At 39.7% G+C, this 26,637-nt stretch overlaps 1 protein-coding gene across 2 annotated transcripts; it reads right to left on the bottom strand.

Moving 5' to 3' along the window:
* Positions 1 to 6,953: 6,953 nt before the first annotated feature.
* On the bottom strand, positions 6,954 to 26,304 carry LOC311094079 (CUB domain-containing protein 1-like). Of its 2 annotated transcripts, none has more exons than XM_084131818.1 (6): positions 26,092 to 26,266; positions 25,732 to 25,925; positions 24,543 to 24,630; positions 8,235 to 8,450; positions 7,792 to 8,148; positions 6,954 to 7,700 (listed from the first exon to the last, which is right to left on the bottom strand). In XM_084131818.1, exons 3-6 carry the CDS (start codon positions 24,607 to 24,609, stop codon positions 7,303 to 7,305), a joined length of 1,038 nt encoding a protein of 345 aa, XP_083987944.1. In that variant the 5' UTR covers positions 24,610 to 24,630; positions 25,732 to 25,925; positions 26,092 to 26,266; the 3' UTR covers positions 6,954 to 7,302. The 2 variants fall into 2 exon arrangements, with proteins under 2 accessions (XP_083987944.1, XP_083987943.1); XM_084131817.1 differs by having other exon boundaries at positions 7,186 to 7,700; positions 24,543 to 24,625; positions 26,092 to 26,304.
* Positions 26,305 to 26,637: the final 333 nt, after the last annotated feature.

Below are 26,637 nucleotides of genomic sequence, written 5' to 3'. Positions count from 1 at the left end.
GTCACACTCGGAACCTATCGAAAAATACAATAAAAGTCCATGGGACCAACCTGTAAAAACATGAATTAATGCTGTGAAAACGGACATTTTGCTCCCTTTTGGGACCTGCCCCTAGCGGATTTTCAATGTATTGCAGTTTTTCGCACTTCCGGGTAGGCTTCATTTTTTCAGATTAATAAGGCGAGAAGTTTCACTCTCAGTACACTTCCGGCTTCTGAACTGGTTGCAGTTCCACTCTGGCTCCATATGAGGGCGCTCACAGGACGAGTGCAGAATGAATGGAGGTCTATGGCGCTATACCAATCAAAATCCACTTTTCTCAGGATATAATTTTTTGTCTAGTAATTTGAATGTTATATTCGAAAGGAGATGCAAAGAAATTACACATTGCTGGGTGTTAGATTTTTTTAGAGTTACTTATTTGCTTCTTTTAGAGTCTTTTAAAGTCTTTTAAAATGTCAATGACGTCATACACATCGTACGACCAGAGATACTGCTTTACGGCAATCCTTCAGTCACTTTGGTGCTTTCGCGCTCTGCACTTTCTTTTCTCTCGAGGCATCGACAACACAGCTGACACAGGTAAATACACGTGCTAGTTTAGACGAGTTTTTGTTTTGTTTGTTTCTGGTCCCGCTTCGGATGCCACGATGCCATCAAGCGGTATCTCTGGTCATAATCAGCTCCCGTAGACGGGCTCTGTTAGAATGTTGCCCCTTGGTCGCTACTCGATCCGTACCTGAAACATGATCTGTTCTGCGCATGTGCGAGAACGCGACTCCTTCCTGTCTGATGTCGAAACCATTTACGGCAGTTGTTGTTCGACACTACACGATCCGTATCGTAACTGAAGCCCCTTAACTGACTTTTATTACTTTTATTTATCCTTTGTCATTTTATTTATTGTTTATTTATTTTATTTTTTAACTTAAATTTATTTTCTTCTCCCTAAAGTTGTGTGTTATTCTACGTGCTCCGTTTCCTGTTAACACTCATATTTTTGTAAATTCTGTATAAGCCAGTTATTGTTGTAAATTTTACATCTGAAAAAAAAAAAAAAGATCTGTATCGGAAATAGTTATTTACTAGTGATTATCTTAACATAAATATTTTAATATATATATATATATAAGTATATATATAAGGTTACATTAAATTGATTCAATTAAATAAATGGAGAAATAGTTTACGTGGGAAATACATATGTGCATTAAGTGTGGGCAGTATGATGGTTGTAGTGTGCGATCAGCCTCCTCTGCAGAAGTAATATTGTAATATATTGTAATATTTACAATATTACTACATGTAATATTTCATTTGGTAAAGGTTTGTTCTACTTATTTCAGCATACTTTAACAAATGTCTGCACTCAAGAAAACACAGAAACACACAGGATAAAATTATTTATTTATTTATTAATAAATGAATTCATCCATACCTACCTCCATCCATCCATCTATCTCTCCCTCCATCTATCTATCCATCCATCCATCTATCTACCCCTTCATCTATCTATTCATCCATCTATCCCTACATCTATATCCATCCATCCCTCCCTTCTTCCTTCCTCCATCCCTCCCTCCCTCCTTCCCTCCTCCCTCCATCTCATTGCATTATTATACATTATAATCAACATTATATAGTAGTTTAATGTAGTACTTATACAAAAACTCTGAAAACATAAATTCTTGAACTTTCACATAAAAGGCAAAAGAATCCATGTTTTTTTCGCACATGCAGGACAGTACAGTACAAATCGTGACAGTAAAGTACGGATCGAGTAGTGACAGTGACGTTGTTGTAAAAACATTGACGATGACAGGAAGTGGCAGAAAAACTTCGTTCTTGCACATGCGCAGTACAGATCGTGTTTCCGGTACGGATCGAGTAGCGACATGACAACATCCCTCTACTTCCTTCTTTAATGACGTCACTAGAACAGTTTTTTACTAACCTCCGCCCACAGGAATACACAAAAAAAGGGGGCGTGGTCTTGTTGCGCTCCCACGGAGAAGAGGAAGATGTTCTCCGGGTCTGATTCCGGCTCAGATTGATAGGGTAATATTAAAGACATGTTTACAATAACACTGAGCGCATGCATCTCCACGTTATGGTAAGAGGCGTGACCTCTCCGGGCAACGTGCGCTAAGCTGCTGTCGAATCACAACACAGGAACCGCTGGCACAATCAGAACTCGTTACGTATTTCTGAAGGAGGGACTTCATAGAACAAGGAAGTCATCAGCCCGTTCTTAGGACCATAGACATAATAAATACATAAACGCCCTATTGGCCGCTGGATCGTACGTCAACGGCGCCGCCATACTGCGGAGGGCAACTTTCCCATACGAGAATTGAGAAAAATGCCTATTTCGTGTGCTGCTTGGGGCTTTACAAGCGCCACACAATTCAAAACAGGTCTCAGGGAATTACCTTTCACAAGCAAAACTGAAAATTAGTTTCTGGTTGTATTTAATTTACTATTTTTATTTTCAGAGGAGAAAGGCCGCGAAATTTAAAAATACTACTGTTATTGTGTCACGAAATGTAGTTTTAAGAGTTTTTCAGTCGACAGTGTAGTTGTTTAAATCTCAAATCTGTGGTTTATTCATAAAGATAGCGCATATTTAATGTTATCTGACGGTTTCGGAGTTGTGAGATCCAGCGATCACCGGGCGCTCAGCGCTCATGTACCCCGCTGAGAACAGCCTTGGTGCTGCTAGTGCTTCTGACGCTTCTGACGTAGACGTTTAGTCTAGTGGTTAAACATGAGAATAATTCGTCTTGTGTAGGACTATATCTAACGGGCGATCTTTGGTCTCATTAATCTATAATTTGTTCCTTGGCAAATCGTTTTGGCTGAGGGCAAAATTAAGTTTAATAACTTTATATATTTAGGCTATTTAACTTTAACGTTGTAGCCTGCTGTATGTTTGACTGAATCGTTTACTTTATTTCTTGACTTGTATAGCTTCTTATACCTTTTAAAAACTGAAATTTAACAAAAAGAGACAGGGTTGCGTCATTTTATTTTATATAGCCTATGTAAGAATATTTTAAAATATATAAATTTGCATTATTTATTATTGTTATTATAATAATATACCACTTGCGATTATCATTCTATTATAGTTATGCTGTTAAATTATTGTGCTATTCATAGTAACTATTTAACTTATTATTTTTTATTGTCTATATTCTGTAATTGATATTTCATATTCTATTGCTATTATTATAGTATTATACATAAACTATATGCTATTATCAATATATTATTATTATTAGGCTATATTATAGTACTTATGATATTATATAATTATACTTTTCATTACTATTTTATTTGCTGTATTCTGTTTGTTTATTTTATTGACTAAACTATTTACTATTAGCCTACTTATCACTTTATATCATATGTAGGCCTATTACCATAAAGGATCCATCAGTTATCTTTGTTATTGCTAAAATCGGGTCAATGACAGAATATGCTTTTTCCACAATAAGAAAACTTTATTTAATTTAATGTGAAAATTAAATTATATCTCAGTATGGGGGTGTTCACAATTCTTATCCAAGAATAAAAAGCCAAATACATGACAAGCCTGTGCTTTGGGCCATTCCTTATTAAAAAAATATTTTATAAGTCTATAAATAGATATTTTGAAGAATGTCAGTAACCAAACAGTTAACTGGAACCATTGACTTCCATAGTACATTTTTTTTTCCTACTATGGAAGTCAATGGCTCCAGTTAACTGTTTGGTTACTGACATTCTTCTAAATATCTATCTTTCTGTTCAGCAGAAGAAAGAAATTCATACAGGTTTGAAACAACTTGAGGGTGAGTATATGATGACAGAATTTTCATTTTAAAGTGAAGTATCCCTTTAAATCAAATATAAACTGCCAAAGAAATTGGCCCTGATTCTCTTAAATCAATATAATTTTCTTGTTTAAAAAGATGTTTACATATTTGCCAACCAATATTTTCAAACATGTTCAATTTCATACGTTTTCCGAGGGTGAAATCTGTTGCCTGATTGTTAACATTAAAGGTAAAAAATAATAAAAAATTGTAAAGTATTTATCTTTGTTTGAATAACTACTCAACCTTACCTTACACATTAATACTGGAAAAATAGCCCCTTTGGTGTAAAACACATTAAGTCATTTTATGGCACAATTTTTAATGATGACCACCGTAAATAAGGGCTCCCCCTCCCTACAAAAGCCAATTTAACCAGTTATTGTGGGTATATTCTGTCATTGACTGACATCTTTTTGTCATAATGTACAAACATATCTTTTCTTTTGAAGGATGACATCGATAAAGCTCCAGAGGAGACGAGACGTAAGATTATTTTGTTGGGTTAACTTTGTTCATGTTGAGCTTTCATACTTTCTTTGTTTTAATTTTTGATTTGTGTGTTCTTGTGTTTGTATAACTTTATAAAGAATATCGTTCTCTCAAAGAAGCAAAAGAAAGAAAGAGCTCAGAGGTGGAAGATCCAGCAAACCCCCCAGAGAGTCACTCATCCACAACTGTGAGAATCTACTAAATTTGAACATTCATCATCAGCCATCTTTATAGTTTCTGAAGATAAGAACCGATCATATGTGTAGATCCAGTAAATGTTTGCGTTCACTGTTTTCTGGATAGTGATGTAGTACTCGAGTCTGGTCTCGAGACCGATTTCTGCTTTCTCGGACTCGTCTCGGACTTGTTCCTTCAAAGACTCGAGCTGTTTCTCAATATGCGTTCTTGTCTGTACTTGTGTTCTTGTGGACTTGTGAAACGTCAACAGTCGCTGCCCAAGTACTGTTCCAATTCACATCTAGCCAAGTCCAGTTCAAATCCCCGGATGTGTTCTTGATCCGCCCCTTTTACCGAGGATGCATCGAGAGGTGACTTGTGCGGACTTGAGACAGCCAGGTAACTCAGAATGCATCTCACACCAACCAGCAAGCGTCAATAGCAGAGGAGAAACCCCGCGTAATTTAAAAATACTGCTTCTTATACCTTTTAGGCTACTTATACTTTTATAATGACTATTGATCATTAAAACTGACATTTAACAAAAAAGGTTATGTCATTTTATTTTATATATTTAAAACATAAAATATTTTATTATACATGTTGCCTACATTCTCTTCACTGTATGTACATATATAATAAAATAAAATGACTCAACCCTGTCTCTTTTTGCTAAATGTTAGTTTTAATGATCAATATTATAATGTTTTTTATTTATCATATTTTAAAAATGAAAACAAAAAGAGTCAGGGTTGTGCTTTATATTTCGTGTTGTTATAAATATGCAGTGAATCAATTGCGTTGCCTGAACCACATTTGTGTTTAAATAAGCAGGAAGACAATGCTATGAGACTCAACTCTATTACAATAGAAAAACAGTATTATAGTTATACAGTGTTTTTGATCAAATAAATGCAGCATTCTTTGAAAAACATTAAAGGTAGTAATTATTCCAAACTTTTTACTTACCAGTGATCTCTGGACTCATGGTTACTCTTAAAAGTTCTTTCTCCTGGCTCAGGTCTTTTATCGTGTTAGGAGTTACGGTAATGGAAACGTTCCCTTTGACTTGGATTTTCTGGATTGTGCCTCCAGCCATAGAGCAGAACTGGCCGATGTTGGAGCCGTCAGTCTCGGAGACCAGCAGAGAGACCCTCTCGTTACACTCCTTGTCTGGGACAGACTGGTGCAGGTTTTTGTTAGGGGACGTGAGATCCACGGTGCTTTGATCGAGCACACGGAGCAGCCAGGTGAACTGGTGGAGGGGAACATGCAGACTGGGGTCCAGCGTGGGAATAGAGAGGGACTGGTGTCTGGTGTCAAGAGGAGATGCACTCGGACAATCTAGAATTGCATGGAGGAAAGACACAATCAAGATAATGTGGTGAATGAATCTCAAAATGATTCTGTCAAGATTATGATTTCATGACTGTCATCTATCTATCTATCTACCTATCTGTATCTATCTATCATCCATCCATCTGTCTCTATCTATCTATCTATCTATCTATCTATCTATCTATCTATCTGTATCTATCTATCTATTACAAATTTATTAAATGTTTAATTTAGGTTTCCACTACAATAGTATATAAACTGAGAAAGTTTAGTAGACTGATTTTAGCATTTGAGGTATTAATGATGATTATTGAGTTTCCAGCAAGAGATTCCTGCCAGACCTGTTTTTCTATTATAAGTTAAATGAGTCAGATTATGGAGACTCTCACCTTTTGTCTTTAATGGCTCTTGGAGCCCGAGCCCCAGCCCCAGTCGTTGAATAGTTAGGCTGATTGGATTAGCATCTATGCGTTTGAATTGTTATGCTGATTGGATTAGGATTGGTAACACTCTAGAGTCTAGGGCAGGTTCCTAAACCTGTATACTTCATTTACATGCTTTGTTCAACCTCAATGTAAATCCCTCCCCCTAAATGTATATATAAATTGCAAGGCAACGTTTCTTAGTCAGACTTGACTTGGATGACTACAGCAACGCACAGCGAAGTCCTCAATAAAGAATAACTTCTGCTTGAAAGATATCCCAACGTCTCCTGGTCTCTGCTTTGACGAAGGAAAAGTTTCCAACACTATCTATCTATCATCCATCCGAATCTATCTATCTATCTATCATCCATCCGTATCTATCTATCTATCTATCTATCTATCTATCTATCTATCTATCTATCTATCTTTCATCCATCCATCTGTATCCATCCATCCATCCATCATCCATCCATCCATCCATCCATTTGAGACTACACCTGAAGAGTCAAAGCCAGACCAAACAAAGCATTTTTTCCATGTCTAAATTGTGTTCATATGACAGTCCACTGCGCATGTGTGCAGCATTTACGGCTATGACCGCTTCACCCAATGGTTCTATTTATCACTGCGCCCTATGAAAAAGAATGAGACAAAGTTTGAGAACGGTTTGTTGTTTTTATTTGAGCTTTCATGCATATTACACATTGGAACGTTGTTGTTCACGGTCAGGGACTATTTTTTTCTAGCAGAAGGAATGCTTTTATTAATTTAACTTCATGAAAGTTGCACTAATACATTTTTTTTTTTTTACTTTAATATTGTGTGGTAACCGTTTTATAAAAGCAATAAGGTACTCGAGGCAAGTGCTGTATTGTGAATAAGTAACGGCTGAAGGGGTTAAGAACAACGCCCTTCAGCCGTTACTTATTCACGATACAGAACAGCCTCTCGTACCTTATTGCTTACTTAAAGCAGGACTTAATCAAGATCAGATACCCTACATAGCAATATTATTTCAGACAAAAAACCAAATCTACATGCTTCTCCTTAACTGTCCCACCCCTGAACACTGCCACGTTTATGTTCAAAGAAAGTCCAGGAACATCTCTTTTTGGTTCACAATTGGTAAGAGTCAGGCTGAAATCTCCCTGTTTATTGATCGGCTGAATGTCCTTTGGTTCCTTTGTGAATGAAGTCTTGTCCGCCAGTGTATAATTAACCAAGACCTTATTATTTTTGCACTCTGGTGGAGTGTAATGTTGAAAGAGAACTGTAAAATTTTGCATTGGCTCAACAGCAAAGTTCCATTTAATTTTTTCTTCCCTGTAGTAGCCTGTGCCGTAATTTGGTGTGAAGAAATCAGTAGATGACGGTCCTCTGGGCAGCTTGACGTCCACCACAGCCAATGCTGTAGATGCAAAGAACAAGAAATAAAATCATTTCCAATCAAAAACGAAACACTCAAGAAACAGTTCTTGTTCCACATCACTTCTTCTAACCTTCTGTATCCGATCCTATGGACACTTTGAAGTCAGGTGGGTTCACGTCTGTACCTTTGGGAACCTCCAGATACACACGTCCTCTAAACAAGGCCTGGATACGACTAATGGTACCGTTCCGACAAAACGTGCCGATGGAGATCGGACCTGACCGCTGGTATTTAATGATGGTGTAGGTGTGTTGGTCTGGACAGGATTCTGAAGGCTTGATCTGTCTCATTCCTGGAGCTGGAAAGTCCAGTTGAAACATCTGGCTTGGTTGAACCTTCGGATCCCAGGTGAAGGTTCTGCTGAATTCCAGGAATCGGGTCGAATCCGGTTGCGCTGTAATGATGCTGCAGGCTGTCGGCAAACAATCTGTGATTGGAATAAAAAGTAAAGATTTAGTGTTTTACAAGGTGATTTTTATCAAGTGGATAGTTCAGACAGTTTATGCTACTCGCCGATTTTTTGGTTGATCTCCACAGTAAAGATGTCGCCCGGCTGAGAGCAGTTGAAAGTCACGATGGTGGACCGAGCTTCAGTGAGTTCCAGGTTGGAGTTACAGGTCTGAGACGGACCATCATCCTTACACACATCACAGTCCAGACCCTGACCTGCCTTCTTAATGAAGTGTACTGTGGTGCCAGGGTCAGGGGTCACCTCAATTTTATGACATTCTGAAAAAATAAAAATAATATAATATAATATAATATATGAATAAAAGGAGAAATAATAATAATAATAACTAATATATATGGGGTGTAATGGTTCTCAGTAAAAAAGTTCTCAATAAAAAAATCGAATCATACTGTTCTCCACCCACGACTCAGCAAGCACTTGCAATCTGACGATACATAGGCATCTATAATATGGTTTGTTGAAAATAAATAAAACAGTCAGACAATGGGCCCTATTTTAACGATCTGAAACGCAAGTGTCAAAGCGCAAAGCGCAAGTAACTTTGTGGGCGGGTCTTGGCGCTGTTGCTATTTTCCCAGCGGAATAAATAACTCTTGCGCCAGGCGCAAATCTAAAATGGGTTGGTCTGAAGTAGCTTCATTATTCATAGGTGTGGTTTGGGCGTAACGTGAAATAAACCAATCAGAGCGTCATCTCACATTCCCTTTAAGAGCAGACGCGCTTTGCTCTAAAGCGGATTCCTATTATAACGGCGGATTTGCCAGGCGCGCGCCAGGAGCGGTTCACAGCCAAGGAGAGCAACGCTCTCGTCAGGGACGTTGGGGATGGAGAAACCCACCCAAATTAACTTCGGTTAAAAAGGTGTATGATAATTTGGGTAAATGTGTAAGCTAGATGTATGCTTTTATAATAAATTGTCTATCTATCTATCTATCTATCTATCTATCATAATAATGTATGATTTGCAAAAATGAAAACTGCTGCTTCTGTGTAGATGAGAGAATCAAAGTGTATGCGCGTTGTGCACACGCTACATTCATTATGGCCAAGCATGCGCCCTTAAAATAGCATATGAATAACATGTGCAACGCGCCACTGACTTTAAACTATTTTTTCCTGGTTAGTGGCGCAATTGTTTTCTAAACCTGCAAAATAGCATGAAGGAACGTTTGCGCCGGAACACGCCTCCTTTTTTGCGCTGAACCGCCCAGGGAGCGCAAGTTCATTCCCTAGTTTAGCGACGTGCTTCTGTGGAGGGAAAAGCGCGCTTTGCGCGGGTGCAAAATAGGAATGATACATGCGTCAGCGTACAAAGTCAATTGCGCTGGGTGCAAGATAGGGCCCAGAGTATGTTTCTGTCAATTTATACGCATTCTAGAGCATGCATACGGCACTCATGTTGAACAAAGTTTTGGGGGAAGCTCTAATATTACCAGTCATTTGAGCCGCAGAATTGAGTAAAAAAAAATTGTGTGTTCAGGAGACAAACTTAGGAAAAGTAGCCAAGTCTTGTACCGCTCAGATCAAGGGAAGTATTTTTTTAAAATAAATCAAAATTATTTTGCCCACATTTGTCCAGAATACGGTTTTAGGGTTAAGCTTTGCGCTTGAACGGACAAATTCACACAAAAATTATGTCAACATGCCCGTCTTGGAGAGTATCCCTAGTAATAGTCAGTTATGTCTTAAGTGAATGCAAACAGTTGAGAAAGAACGCATGTGTAAAGTATGAGTGAACTGGATCTGTGCATTATGTCTTAAAGTGACATCAGCCTAATATATAATATCAAACAACAAAAGACAAGGAGAAAATCACTCACTGCTCTTGACTGAATAACTTTTGTAACTTTAATAATAATTCATTTTTATTCAATTTATACAGTGAAGATTATGCAATGTTGTTTTATGTTTGATTACAATTTCTGTACCTGAAAACTACTGTTAGATACCTAAATAACCTGAAAAGCGCTTGTTTATTTTATTTGTATATTTGCTCTTTTGTATTTATTTGTGCAGTTGCTTGTAGTTTGACTCTTTTTTTCTAATTTTCTTTATTTTTATTTGACAGTAGCTCTTTTTTTCCTGAACATAGTACAGTATGTGTAGTACATAATACTACAGTACATAGTATGTGCTATGTTATATATATACATTGTATGTAAATGTATCATACTTGTATCACACTGTGAACCCAAAACGGAGGTACGTACTGAACCGTGACTTCTGTGTAAGTTACACCCCTAATATATATAGTAAAAATAAAATATAATAATCAATAATAATAAAATAAAAAATAGGGCCCTATTAAGAACCATTCCTTTCTAAACCTTGTCCATTTGCTAGATTCATTGGCAGTTGGTTTAATATTATTAAAGGGATACTTCACCTCTGGAAAGATGAATGTGTATTTAAAATAGGTCATTTATGTAGAAGAAATGTGAAGAAATTTTTGAATTTGGAGCTTTCTAGACTGAGAAAAGCCAGAAAATTTATTTTTGGCTTATGTGGATGAAAGACAACAACTCCCAGAATGCACTTGCTTCGCTGCCCTAGGAGGCCACTCCCAAGCCACGCCTACCGGTAAGAGAGCGCAGTTGAAAACAACAAGGTTAGGCTAGTGAGTCTCCGTGACGAGTTTGCCCGGGATTTCGAGATCGCCCAAAATGTCCGGGATTCGGCTTTTGCGTTCTACAGTCGCCATTCATTATGTTTACTGTGGCGAGCAGGACGAGGCTGACGGCCGCGGGAGAACGGCGCGAGGCCAGTGGCGTGATTACTGAGGCGCACCGATCTCGTATCTCTCACGGAGGAGCGGGAATTTTCTTAGCAATGTTAAAACGCACATCAACCGATCACTTGTTTAGCGTTCATGTAAACACTACATTCAGATTCACCAATCGGAATGAATTCAGTTAGACTGAAGCAAAAGGTGTGCATGTAAACAATGAATGGCGACTGCAGAAAGCAAAAGCCGAATCACAGACATTTTGGACGATCTCGATGGCCGGACATGTCTGGGAAAAAGAGGATGGTAACCCCTACTACTCAGCTTTCTCCACAGAACAAGAGCCTGTTAACTTGCCTTCCAAAGAAAGACGGCTGAAACTGTGTACATTCTGTGAGTGAGATCCCACCCTCTATGGGCGGGTTGAAAACATGCGGAACAGCTCCTCTTACTGGCTGTAGTCTTTAGCCTCTGGCCAGAAAATCCTCCGATGACGCAAAATGACGATTTTTGCGTCATCGGAGGATTTTTTCCAGACAAAAAATACATAAATCTCTCGTCTCAGGGGGATATGAGGGTGGAAAGCACGGTAATTCGAAAATACTACAGGTTTTCTACTAATACAAAGCTTAATGCTAAATCCTGAAGTATCCCTTTAATATCTTGTACCACACTTGATAGAAAGACAATCACAAGTTTAGACATGATTTTGATTGCACACTAACTGACTTTCAACAAGACACAAGCAACCCAACAGCAGCGTCTCATATTACTCCATAAGTCAAGTCATCCTCATTTATGTAACGCTTTTAACAATGTAGATTGTTTCAAAGCAGCTTTACAGAGATAAATGTATAATTTAAGGTAACAGAGATTGTTTGGCTTTATAGCGGTTCTTTAATAAAGTTATTTTCCAGCTAAAGTTAGTTTTGATTGATTCGCTTCCGTCGCAACGATCATTCGTTATTAAGTTAGGGGCCGCTAAGACGACACCATTCTCTCTACACAGACTTTAAACGCGAACCTGTGAGAAACGCTGATGGCGTTCACATGCGCATTAAGAATTGGTTCTATAGTTATGTGCGTTTGAAAATCTGTGCGCAGGTTTGTAATTCCCTACAAACCAAGCCTAAACAAAGTACTGGTCTTTGCTTACAAATTTTGATACAGAATTTTATTTTATTTAGTCAAATAAAATTTGGTATTGGTTGTAGCGACAATGCCTGACATGCGGTCACATGCTGTTCCAATTAGTAAATCCTTGTCTCCAAACACATCCTTCGTTGTCTTTTCAGACAACGGGTCTGTGCATGGTGCCGCTAAGTCTACCATGAACAGTCAAAATTGCAATTTGTTGTTCCCCAGAGGAACATTTTAGTCACAAAAGGAACCCTGTTCTTTCGGACAATCCGTTCTAAAACCCCCATGTCAGCATGGACTCCCTAAAACTTTACAACCCATGAAAGCAGACATTCCAACGCACACACACACAAACACACTCGTGGACTTTGAAACATACACTTCCACACATGCGATCCAATAGCCATGTTTTTGATATATATTTTTATGTGTGTATAATTTCCATGGCAGATTGAGATTTTCTATGTTCTATCATAGAAATTAATGGACTCTTAAGATGCTCAGAATCCTACATTAGAAATGCATATCTGTATTTCCCATATTCTGTACATATCCATGTCTAGTATCATTCTAATCGTAGTGATCCCACGGAATTGCATATATGTATGAGATTACAATGAAATGTATTCTTATGGGTATTATCTTTTCTGAAAGAGAAAATACGAATTCCATCTCTCACATGACAAAGTCAAGGTAGGCGTTTCTTCTTCACACAAAGAAAATGTTCCCGCTGTCAGATAAGGAGATCTGATTGGATGTTGTCCCCAACAGGAGGGTGTAAACAAGTGTCTTTAAAAAGCAAGAGACCCTGTTTCCCCTCTCTCTCTCTTCTCTCATTCGATCCCGCCGATCCCACTTCCTCCTTCTCCACGTGCAGCGCTGCTCCGGTTGGACAGGCATCGCCTTGGCCTCTGGGACACATGGCCCGCGTCATGTAAAAGCCTGCCGTCTTTGCAACCAAGATTTGCAACCTCTCCCGTCCCGGGAGACGAACTTTCTCGGTAACATTACAGTCAGTAAGCCTTTTAAACTTCCGCGGCACTGGAAGACGCAGCGGAAAACAGGACACACCCTCGCTTCCTGCTTCAGCCTCGCCCGAACAGAGAACGAACGTGCAAGTAACTTTAAAACCCTCTCTGAAAGCTGCTTTCCAGGAGTCTCGTGAACTTAGGTTTCTGTATGTAATAATTACTAATTTTCTCTTCTCTTCTCTTCTCTTTCTTTCTTTCATTTCATTTCAGTCTGATCACTTATGTTATTGTTTGGTTGAATGTGTGTTTGTTTTATTGTTTGTATTTTTACGTACGTTTGTATTTGTAGCTCATATAACCTTTAGTTTTACATGTATTAAAATCCATATATCCTTTTAACTGTCTCTGTATTTGAAAGCCCACTTTTATAAAGTCAATGAGACAGAAGATCTTGCTACACGCTCGATAGACTACAGTGAGTAGTTTTAATTAATAAACTCAGAAAGTTTTATGTCTGTGGCCAGGACATAAACTTCCTTGAAGTTTGTGAATACCTCTTCTTAACTGTACTGATCTTACCTTTACTCGCTGGACGAATTAAGGGTTGGACAGACCAGTTACAGAACAAGGTAATCTCGGTAATTGATAAAATAAATGTACATGCGACTTATGAATTATGACCATGAGTCATAAATATTAATATTCCCAGAATTCCCCATATTCTTGAGCTAATTCACATTTACCCAAAGTCGTATTCGTTACATGGTATTGGTAAATTGGTAAATTCGCGAAACGAATTTTCCTGACAACGCTTTATCTGTAGAGTGGTAAAGGGATCCTCCATAGGGAGAGACTAGTTGGCACTGCGTTGTCATCGGGTCCAGGCGCAGGTCCTTTGTCAGATCTGGATACGGCCTGGATCCGGCAGGCTGCGGGAAAACCTCGGGATAAACAAAGACACTAAAATTAGCGTAGATGCCATTCTTCTTATGACGTAACGAGTACATCAGGATTTAAGGGAAGTGTTCCCGGTTCCGGCTGACCTAATCTGTGCAGCCTAACATTGAATTATAGAAGTCTATAATGTATTATGTGAATGCTAGGTCAAAGAGATGTGTTTTTAGTCTAGCTTTGAACTGACAGAGTGTGTCTGCTTCCCAGACAATGTTAGGAAGACTGTTCCAAAGTTTTGGTGGTAAATAGGAGAAGGATCTACCGCCAGCAGTCGATTTTGATATTCTAGGTATTATCAACTGGCCGGAATTTTGAGATTGCAATAGACGTGAAGGACTATAATGCGTTAAGAGCTCGCTCAAGTACTGCAGAGCTAAACCATTTAGTGCTTTGTAGGTAATCAGCAATATTTTAAAATGTATGCGATGTTTAATCGGGAGCCAATGCAGTGTTGACAGAACCGGGCTAATATGGTCATACTTCCTGGTTCTGGTAAGAACTCGAGCTGCTGTGTTTTGAACTAGCTGTAATTTGTTTATTAAGCGTGCAGGGCAACCACCCATGAGCCTTGAGGTCATGAATGCATGAACTAATTGTTCCGCATTTGTCAATGAGAGCATATGGCGTAATTTAGATATATTTTTAAGATGGAAGAATGCGGTTTTACAGATACTAGACACGTGACTTTCAAATGAAAGATTGGTATCAAAGAGCACACCCAGGTTCCGAACCGACGACGAAGACTTAACAGAGCAGCCATCAAGTGTTAGACAGTATTCTAGATTATTATGTAAGGAAGTTTTTTGTCCAATAATTAGAATCTCTGTTTTTTCAGAATTTAGTAGTGGGAAATTACGAGTCATCCAATTTTTTATATCAGCTATGCATTCCGTTAATTTTGTGAATTGGTAAGTTTCGTCTGGGCGTGAAGAAATATACAGCTGAGTATCGTCAGCATAACAGTGAAAACTAATGCCATGCTTCCTAATGATATCTCCTAAGGGTAGCATGTACAGAAAGAACAGCAGCGGTCCTAGTACTGAGCCTTGTGGTACGCCATACTGAACTTGTGATCGATAAGACATCTCTTCATTTACTGCTACAAACTGATAACGGTCAGATAAGTATGATTTAAATCATGCTAGTGCAATTCCACAAATGCCAACATAATTTTCGAGTCTATTTAAAAGAATGTTGTGGTTGATAGTGTCAAATGCAGCACTTAGCAGTCCCTCCAGGATTTCACGATTTTTTTGGGTGATTTTTGCAATCAAAATGACGGTGGTAATGATGTGGTGGTAATTTCCAAAAATTTGTGAAAAAATTTGCGATTTTTATATTTTATAATTAGGACATCACATTTACCATAATAGTATTATGTCAGATGCACAATAGTCATACATGACACAAATCACAAACATTAAGCTTGTTTATTTTGGTCTCATCAAATTAACTTTTAAAACAACCTATGGGCAATTTTTCTACCTGACCTATGTAAATATTAACAGCAGGTGTAGTAATTTATACTGTAGAACTGTGTGTAAATCCTGAGTTGAGGGGTCCTGAGCTGCAGTAGGCAACCAGTTACTTATAGTAACATCTGTATCCACGTAAAAATTTATTGAAACTTTAATTAAAATTGGGTGATTATAATTTAATGTTATGTGAGGTCTTTTTAATTTTTGTGATTATTTTGCGGTTAAATTAGGAATTATGCAGGATCGCAAAAAATGCGACATTTTGTTGATTTTGTGTTGAAAAACTGGAGGGACTGACTTAGATCGAGTAACACTAATAGCGAGATACAACCACGATCGGATGATAGGAGCAAATCATTTGTGACTCTAATGAGAGCTGTCTCGGTACTATGGTACGGTCTAAATCCTGATTGAAAATCCTCGCAGATATCATTTCTTTCTAAAAAGGAACACAGTTGTGAGGATACTGCTTTTTCTAATATCTTTGACAGAAAAGATAGATTCGAGATCTGCCTGTAGTTGACTAATTCTGTAGGATCAAGTTGCGGTTTTTTAACAAGCGGTTTAATCATAGCCAGCTTAAAAGTTTTCGGTACGTATCCTAGAGACAAAGATGAATTAATGATATTAAGAAGAGGATCTATGACCTCTGGAAGCATCTCTTTCAGTAGCTTAGTCGGTATTGGGTCTAACATACATGTTGTCGATTTAGATGATATAACGAGTTTAGTAAATTCTTCCTCTCCTATAGCAACGAATGAATCAAATTTTTCTTCAGGGACACTACAATGCACTGCCTGATTGCATAGTTATAATTTTCTCCCTGATATTATCAATCTTATAAGTAAAGAAGTTCATAAAGTCATTACTGCTGTGCTGCTTGGAAACGTCTGGGGTTGAAGATTTATTTTTCGTTAGTTTAGCCACAATTTCAAATAAATACCTAGGGTTCGTTGTTTGAAGTCTTCCGTGCTGTGTGTTTGTTTCCGGTCCTGTGCTACGTCTCCAGTTTCGTGCTTCCTTGTTCCTGTTCGGTATTCACTGTGGATTTCGTTCTGTGTCTGGATTTCGTCATCACCTTTCACCAACGCACCAACAGACATTATTGTCTTCAATAAAGAGTTTACTTGCATTTGCTTCCTGTCGTCAGTTATGACAGAACGATCTGACCCATCAATGGAAGCAGAGAGTAATCCATCAGCATCACTGGAAGAATTTCTTAACAGCAGCATTCGTCGAATGGATTCCCAAGAGAAGAATCTTAACGACATGGGTCGCGCAGTACAGGCCTTGGTGGCGCAGGTGTCCGAGCTCACCCAGCAATTCCAACTTCTGCGAGCTCCCACTGCGCCGCCCACGCAGGCCATTCCCCCCACACCACCAGAGAGTCCCTCCCAGTCGGAGCCCCGTCTTCCAGTTCCGGAATCATACTCTACTCATACTCATACATAATCAAGCTACTGCAGAGCTTTTCTAACACAATGCTCCATGCATTTTTCTCTCCAACCCAGGACCTTCAGCAGTGAGCGAGCCAAGGTTGCATTTGTCCTGACGCTGCTGACTGGTAGAGTGGCACTATGGGGAACGGTGGTGTGGGAGAACCAAGATCCATGCTGCGCCTCGTTCCAGACACTCGCCGCTGAAATGAAATGAGTGTTTGATCGAGCCGTCGCCGGGAGAGAGGCGGCCAGAGTACTGGCGGATCTGCGACAGGGAGAGAGATCGGTTTCTGACTTTTCCATCGAGTTCAGAACCCTAGCGGCAGAGTGTCAATGGAACGAGGAGGCGCAGTGGGACATGTTCCTGCATGGGTTGGCTGACCGCGTCCAGAGGGAGATCTACACCCTGGACCTTCCGACATCCCTTAATGGACTGATAGAGTTGGCGCTGAGAGTAGATGCACGACTGTCCCGAGTCGAGCGACGGGTCCTGCCCATCCGCACTCCTGAAGGAGTTGAGGGTCCACGTTTCAGCGGTGGGGACGCGTTTAGCCCCGTCTACGATCACGAATCCATGCAGGTAGGGCGAGCTCGGCTTTCCCGGGAGGAGAAGGAAAGGCGGAGATCCCAGGGCCTCTGCTTCTACTGCGGTGGAGCGGGCCATTTTGCTTACAACTGTCCGGTAAAAGGTCAAGCCCGATAGTAAGTATGAGGCTACTATCGGGTGGGATCTCCGCCGAGAAGACCTGATCCACATCTACTCTCCTTCCGGTAAGACTGAGATGGTCAACACCCACGACTGTCAGGCACTTCTGGATTCCGGGGCTGAAGGTAATTTCATGGACCACACATTTGCGCACAAACTTCAGATTCCCCTCAAGCCCCTCACACACAAGATTGCTGTACACGCGCTCAATGGTCAAGAACTTCCCACTATTTCACTCACCACTGGAGATATTACCCTCATCACGTCAGGAAACCACTCTGAGATCATCTCCTTTTATATACTGGACTCCCCTCTTGCACCCATCGTTCTCGGGCACCCCTGGCTCATCCGGCACAACCCTAAAGTGGACTGGCAACTGAGATCTGTCTTGGTGTGGAGCAATAAATGTCATGAGTCTTGTCTTGTGTCTGTCTGTCCGTCTGTTTCTGTCTCTGTGTTTCAGGAGGAAGCAGTGGATTTGTTTAACATGCCCGCGGAGTACCTCGACCTGAAGGAAGTGTTCAGTAAGTCTCGTGCTGCTTCTCTTCCTCAGCATCGTCCCTATGACTGTGCCATAGAGTTACTGCCAGGTAAGTCTCCGCCTAAAGGCAAGTTATATTCGCTTTCTGCTCCAGAAAGGGAGGCTATGGAGAAATATATTTCCTCTTCTCCAGCGGGGGCGGGGTTCTTTTTTGTGGGGAAGAAGGACGGATCTCTGCGACCTTGTATTGATTACCGGGGCCTGAACAGCATCACGGTAAAGAATACTTATCCTTTGCCGTTGATGTCTTCGGCTTTCGAGAGGTTGCAGGGAGCGTCGATCTTCACGAAATTGGATTTACGTAATGCATATCATTTGGTCCGCATTAGGGAGGGGGATGAATGGAAGACCGCTTTTAACACCCCCAGGGGGCACTTTGAATATTTGGTCATGCCGTTTGGGTTGTCCAACTCCCCAGCGGTCTTCCAGGCGCTCGTCAACGACATGCTGCAAGATATGGTCGATCAGTTCATATATGTCTACCTGGATGACATATTGATTTTTTCCTCTTCTCTCCAGGAACACGTGCAGCACGTCTGACGAGTGCTTCAGAGGTTGCTAGAGAATGGGCTTTTTGTCAAGGCAGAGAAATGCGTTTTTCATGCACAATCGGTTCCTTTCCTGGGTTACATCGTTTCGACTGAGGGAATACGTATGGATCCTGAGAAGGTTAAGGCTGTGGTAGGTTGACCAAGTCCAGATTCCCGTAAGGCCCTACAGAGGTTTCTGGGATTCGCCAACTTCTACTAGTGGTGGGGGAAAAAATCGATTCTGTTCAGTATCGCGATATTTTGCGCACGCAATTATATCGATACAGTAGCGCAAAGTATCGCAATATTTAATTATAAAATTATCTGTTTTACTTTCGGGTTTTCTCCATTGGTTTTCTCGGAGTTTACTCTGATAATTTGCATTTGCGTATTACATCCACAATGAAGCGCTTGTTGCGGTGCTTTGTTGTCGTGCATTCAACAGGAAATTCAAATGAAAATGTAGATGCCAAGTATAAGTTTAGCATAGATATATTTCCACTCGCTGAACACTGACTGAGCGCTTGAGAGTTTCGCTCTCTGTCAAGCGATCATTCAGCTCAGCGTACCTGTGTGTGATGTACCGTAAACTCTAGTGTGAAGGCGCGCGCTCGCTGTCGCGTTTCTCTCACGCACGCAAAGAGAGCGAGAAAGAGTCTTACTTACATTATACCACGCAAAATTGACGTGCTACATGTAAATGATATTCTTGTTTGTATTTTCCTGTCAAAATAACTGAGTTCATCTGGGATTATTCAGCTTTTAAGAACAAGCAGAAGAGATGCCGGTTTCTCCGGTAGTGGGCGAACTAATGCGCAAACGGCAATCTTACTGGATGGCACTCATCCATCCCTGTTTTCAATTTCAGCAAATCAGAGCGAACGAACGCTGTCAAGGTGATTAACATTCATGAACCCAGCAGCTCATGTGTTGTAGGCCTATACTATATATTTTTTTTTATAGACTATGGTTGTATATTGTCATTATTAGTAGTAGAATTAGTAATAGGATTATCTTCTAATAATAATTACTATTATTTTTATTGTTTTACAGAAACACTGAATGACCAACAATATCTTAAGCAAGTTCAGTTAAAATGACAAATATGCATTCATGCATGATTATCAAGTTTTAGTTCTAATTACTGAAGTTATATCATTAAATAGGCTAATGCTTGATTATCATAATATAATGCTTGATTTACTGATTTTAAGAGTGCCCATTTGGATATATAAAAACACTTCAGTTAATGTGTAGAAGATAATGTTCACAGAATTAAATGTGACATTTGAAGTGAGTTGAGCAGTCTTATTTTCCTAATTTTTGTAATGCCTTTGAATAATATGGGGGGCATGAATCGCAATATATCGCAGAATCGAATCGCAATACTTGCTGTATCGCAATATGTTAAGAATCGCAATAATATTGAATCGTGGCCCAAATATCGCAATACTATCGAATCGTCACATTTTTGCCAATTCCCACCCCTAACTTCTACCGGCGTTTTATTCGCAACTTCAGCCAACTAGCCGCACCTCTGACCGCCTTGACCTCCCCCAGAACTACGTTCAGGTGGTCAGACACAGCCGAGGCTGTGTTTGTCAAACTGAAAGGTTGCTTTGTTTCAGCCCCCATCTTAATTGCCCCTGATCTGTCACGTCAGTTCGTGGTGGAGGTCGATGCATCAGAGGTGGGGGTAGGTGCAGTGCTATCCCAACATTCTCCCACAGACGACAAGATGCATCCTTGCGCGTTTTTGTCCCATCGTTTATCCCCTGTCGAACGTAATTATGACATTGGTAAAAGAGAGTTGATGGCAGTCAAGTTAGCATTGGAGGAATGGCGCCACTGGTTAGAAGGCTCGGGGGTACCTTTTATTGTCTGGAGTGATCACAAGAACCTGGAATACATTAGAACTGCCAAAAGATTGAACTCCAGGCAGGCTCGGTGGGCACTTTTTTTCGGTCGTTTTGATTTTACTCTCTCGTACCGCCTGGGTTCCAAAAACATCAAACCCGATTCTTCCGAACGCCGTCTACTCCCGAGTGTATTTTACCCGAGACCCTATTTGTCTCCACACTCACATGGGAGGTCGAATCAAAGGTCAAGACAGCCTTAGAAGAGGCAATGCCTCCGCCCGGTTGCCCACCTTGGTTATTTGTGCCGGAGGGATTACGGTCTGACGTCATTCAGTGGGGGCATTGTTCCAATGTGGCTTGTCATCCATAAGTAAATCGCACAAAATTTTTGCTCAAGCAACGATTCTGGTGGCCACTTATGGCTCGCGACATTCACAGTTTTGTGTTGGCTTGCTCGGTTTGTGCCACTGGTAAGACTTCCAATCGACCCCCAGATGGGTTACTTCAACCGCTTCCTGTCCCTTCGAGACCTTGGTCCCATATTGCACTAGATTTTATTACCACCCTCCCGCCCTCTCAGGGCAACACGGTAGTTTTGACCATGGTGGACCGGTTCTCGAAGGCGGCCCACTTTATTCCCTTGCCCAAATTACCCTCAGCCAAGGAGACAGCGTTGATCGTCATAGATCACGTCTTTCGTTTACATGGCCTCCCAACAGACGTGGTTTCCGACAGGGGACCCCAGTTTGTGTCCAAATTTTGGCGAGAATGTTGTAGATTGCTGGGAGCGACTGTCAGTCTGTCCTCAGGGTTTCATCCTCAGAGCAATGGTCAAACCGAGAGAGTCAACCAAGATTTGGAAAGGGTGTTGCGATGTTTGGTCTCCAAGAATCCTTCCTCATGGAGCCAACAACTGTCGATGGTGGAGTACGCCCACAATGCGCTACCAGTGTCATCGACGGGCCTATCTCCGTTTGAGTGTAGTTTAGGGTACCAGCCACCAATTTTTCCCAGTCTGGAATCGCAGTCCCCTCCACTCACGCCTTCGTCCAGAGGTGTCACCGCATATGGACTACAGCCCGTGAGACTCTACTCCAAGTGGGGGCGCGCACCAAGGCTAAAGCCGATCGCCACCGGTCTAAGCCTCCATATACGTCCCTGGTCAAAAAGTGTGGCTTTCTACCAAGAACATTCCTCTCCGCTCCGTTTCTAATAAGCTTGCTCCCAAATTCATTGGCCCGTTCACTGTCACCAAGATCATTAGTCCGGTGGCAGTCCGCCTCAATCTTCCTCCAGCGTACAGAAGAATTCATCCCGCCTTTCATGTATCAAAAATTAAGCCCATGTTTCGTTCTCTTATTAATCCGCCTGTCCCGGTTCCCCCGCCGCCGCAACTCGTAGATGACCTACATATTCGGTTAATCGTATTCTGGACTCAAGACAGAGGGGACGCGGATTTCAATACTTGGTGGACTAGGAGGGTTACGGTCCGGAGGAGAGAAGTTGGGTGCCTGCTAGAGACATCCTGGATAACTCCCTTATCGATGATTACAATCGACAGGTAAGGGAGTCTGGGGACACCAGGAGGCGTTCCTAGGAGCGGGGTACTTGTCTCGTGTTTATGTTGTTATGTGTGTGTGGGTGTATGTGAGTGGGCGTGACCGGCCATCATTATCTGAGCAGCGGCCAGCTGATCTCACTAAAGCTAATCCACTTACCTTTAAATACTCACTGTTTTCTCATCTCCGTTGTTTGAAGTCTTCCGTGCTGTGTGTTTGTTTCCGGTCCTGTGCTACGTCTCCAGTTTCGTGCTTCCTTGTTCCTGTTCGTTATTCACTGTGGATTTCGTTCTGTGTCTGGATTTCGTCATCACCTTTCACCAACACACTCAACGCTTCACTTCATCTGCACCCTGTTGACCATCATAGTCCCTGCGCCACCCGCCTGCTGCTTCATCTGGAACTATATTTATATTATTGTCTTCAATAAAGAGTTTACTTGCATTTGCTTCCTGTCGTCAGTTATGACACAAATAGGTTTGAAAAATAAGCAGATCTAGCAGCTTTTAAGGCCTCTCTGTATGCAATCGAACTCTCTTTCTATGAAATGCGAAATACCTCTAGTTTTGTTTTCTTCCAGTTGCGCTCCATTTTTCTGGCTGCTCTCTTAAGGGTCTGAGTGTGCTTGCTGTACCACGGCGTTGGACTATTTTCTTTAATCTTTTTTAAGCTCAAAGGAGCAACTGTGTCTAAAGTGCTGGAAAAGAGAGAGTTAAAAGTTTATTTCGCAATATTGAGTTCTTCTAAGCTATCTGGGATGCTGAGATGATGAAACTGATTATTGATAAAACAGATTATTGATAAAGCAATCTTTAGTGGCAGAAGTGATAGGTCTAACATATTTGTAACAATGAGTCGACTTTGCAGCCTTGGCTAAATGAAGTTACACGAGACTAGATAATGATCTGAGATGTCATCGCTCTGCTGCAGAATTTCAATGGTATCAACATTTATTCCGTGTGATAATATTAGATCTAGAGTATGATTACGACAATGAGTAGGTCCTGACACGTGTCGTCTAACTCCAATTGAGTTCAGAATGTCTTTAAATGCCAATCCCAATGCATCTTTTTCGTTATCCACATCTATATTAAAATCACCAACAATTAGGACTTTATCTGCAGCCAATACTAACTCTGATAGAAAATCAGCAAAATCTTTGATAAAGTCTGTATGGTGCCCTGGTGGCCTGTATACAGTAGCCAGCACAAATGTTAAATGTGATTTATCATTTACACTAGATAGTGTTACATTTAGCACAAATAAATGTTGTCATAAGAATTACAACATCTGCAAATATTTACTCATGTTTGTGACAGCAACAGTCAGCGGACACACACTCCAGCCTCTAACCTGAACCAGGTTAACATATATCAGCAACTAAATCAGGTTGTTTGTTTAGTGGCATAACTGGTAAAGGTGTGAGGGGAAGATATGCAAAGCAAATCGCAAGTTTGTTTGCACATTTTCTGGTTTAGTCATGCATCTTTGGCATTATAAAAACTTAATCATGAACTGACACCTATGTCTGCACAAGAAAATGTCACAAAAAAATAAATAAATCACACTTTCGATCCATTTTAATCATTTAAAAATCACAGCTCCAACCATTAATACATCGGCTACACTCTGAAGGTCACTTTCAACACTGAAAATTAAAGTCTACAGTCTCAAAAGCTGAAATGTCAACCGATATAAAGTTGGTTTGACGTTGGAAGTTTGACATTTGTCAGAGATTCAGCTCCGAAAAAACTTTAATACATCAATAACAATTTGGCATAAGAACGAAAAACAGGTTGTGTTCGAACTGTTTTAAAATGTAGATGAGAACACAAAGTATAGTTTGTGTTTTAATCGGCTTTACTGTATTTACTGTTTTAAGTGTTTCGGAGCTGAATCTCTGACAAATGTCAAACTTCAAAACAACTTTATATCGGTGAAATGACAATAGAAAAGCAAACAGCTGTTGACATTTTCAGATATGCATTTCACATGGAGAAAACAGAGAAAGCCTTATGTTTTTCCCTCCCTGCCCAAGAGCATGTTACAGCAAACTGCCTTCCATTTGTACAGTAACAGATTGTTGGTCAATAGTTATTTTTCACAGCAGCTGTCATAACTCATAATTGCAAATGTGTTCATTTTCATAGGCCATGATTGAGGCCAGATTCAGTCCTACTGTGAAAAACTCTCTCATTTTATATTTCAATAACGATTTTATATAAATAAACACCCAGCATATATTTAATGAAATTAACTGTCTCATGTTATCTATTTTAAACACATAATACTGTAGGTTCAGGGCTATCTGACACATATAAGCTCTTTATATCAAATATTTTATGAATTTCAATAGATAAAACATTAAAACCTGGTAAATGATAAATAACTGAAACATGACAGTGACGAGGATTAAACGTGTTTGGGGTGGTGCTTCTCTGACTCACCTGAGATTTTGTAAATCTGCAGTAAAATCAATCCAATGAGCACAGGAACCACACACGAGCCCATCATTCCCCTTCAGAGGTTCCTAAACTTTCCAAAAAATGTTTGTATTTTAAAAATCGTTTGATTTAAATCCTTGGATCGTGCATGGTGGACTGAGCTAGTCTGACCGCACCGGCGCTTCAAGTGATGTGTCGTTCATGAACGATTCGTTCATTTTAAACGAATTTGTAATATGACTCGGGACTACCCGGACAACCGAGTTGTCTCAGAGAGTGATTCGTTCTTTAGTATTGACCGCGCATGTGCATTGCGCAACATCCTATGGGTTCTGAATCTGTAGCCTACTGGAAACCATAGACAGTATATTACAGGAGATTTAAAGGCTCAAATAAATATTTGTATGTTCTGTATCACTGTGTTGTGTTTGTTTCCTTTTTCTCAGAAGATCAGTGAGCCTTTAAATCTCCTTTATAAATGATTTACAAGGCATAACTAGTCCTCACTTTAGATGAGCTCACAAAATAGTTAACTGACCACTACTAAATTCTTTATAACTACCTGAATTTACTACATTTACTTCCACTTAAGTGCTCGAATCACTGACAACACCTAAACAACTGGTTTGTGAATAATGCTTTACTTCATTTCGAAATTATAAATTGATCATTACTAAAGTATGAAAACACAATTATTAAACACATTAAAGATATGCTTATAAATAAATAATAAATAAAGTATTTATACAAGAATAAAGCATGTTTAGCTTTATTTATAAACTGCTTATTAATGTCTATGCTTTATAAATTACGAATTAACTGTTTATTAATGCTTAACTATTAATAGCGTGCAGTTATTATAAAGTGTTACTGAACTTACTGAAGTATTTTCAAACATATAGCCTTTATATATGTAACAAGTAACACTTTATATATATATATATATATATATATATATATATATATATATATATATATATATATTGTGGTGAGATCTGGTATTACTCTCACTTTCCTGATTAACCCCTAGTATCAATGTGTCTAGGTGGTCTTTTGCTGTCAAGTCAGGATAGGTATTATTCCCTCACTTGCTTGTTTAATTTATACCAGTAAATCTAGGTGTAGTCCCTACACTCCCAGGAAACAATAATAATCATCACTTACTAGACATATGAATTAAATTCATGCTTACCTTCCAGCAGAATCGCTCTTGGAACCCTTGTTTTCTTTGGTTATAAAAGGATTAATAAATTGCTCTGTCTTTTGCTATTAGAACTGTTTATGATAGCTGAAGTAAGGCCGGTGACACACTGGCTGCGTGGCGTGAGCGTGGCGTTTCTGTTGCGTGTCAGCTGCGTGGCGGCTGCGTGATTCTGTAGTGATTGTCTTTAGAAATAAACATTTATTTATACAAAAGATAAAAACACTGGTTACACAAAGATTAAAACTCGTAGCAAATCAAATTCGTAGAAAATGTTACAGGATATAAAACTTCAGCTTATTCAATCTCAACAGGGCAGTCCTGTGAGTGAATATTACAAAGGCTAATTACCTTGTAAGCAGTTCAAGCAATTGGAGTAAATATGAACTTGTTCTCATCCGAGGTTTTTCAAGTTACAATAATACAGCAGAGCAGTTCAAACCAAAATAAATTTAGCTAGGATTAAGCTAGAAGAGATCTAATTTCTCTCTAGGGATGCAATCGACATCAAAATCAAAAATGCAGCAACTAACAGTCAAAATGCAGTCATATTTATACGGAACTGGGTTACATTGTTCCTATGCAGTTTCTTGTTTTTTTTTTCCAGAGGAACTAAGTCTCATGGCAGAGTCTTGCGACATTAACCTTCTTTTTTTTTCTATTTTGATATATATATATATATATATATTTTTTTTTTTTTTTTTTTTTATTATGCAATAACAAATACAAAACAACCATGAATGAGCAATAAATGAACATATAAACAATACACAATGAAGAGGGTTACATTACATAAACATAAAGAATATTAAGCTATCTTAAATGATTGACACCAACGTAGAGTCTTACAAGCAGTAGAGTTTTGAGAATTCCTCAAGGAGTTCAAAAATATATCAA

Source organism: Abramis brama, assembly GCF_963993115.1.
Source record: "Abramis brama genome assembly, chromosome: 12".
In the NCBI taxonomy this organism is placed as follows: Eukaryota; Metazoa; Chordata; class Actinopteri; order Cypriniformes; family Leuciscidae; genus Abramis; species Abramis brama.
This window is presented reverse-complemented; position numbering and strand designations above follow the sequence as displayed.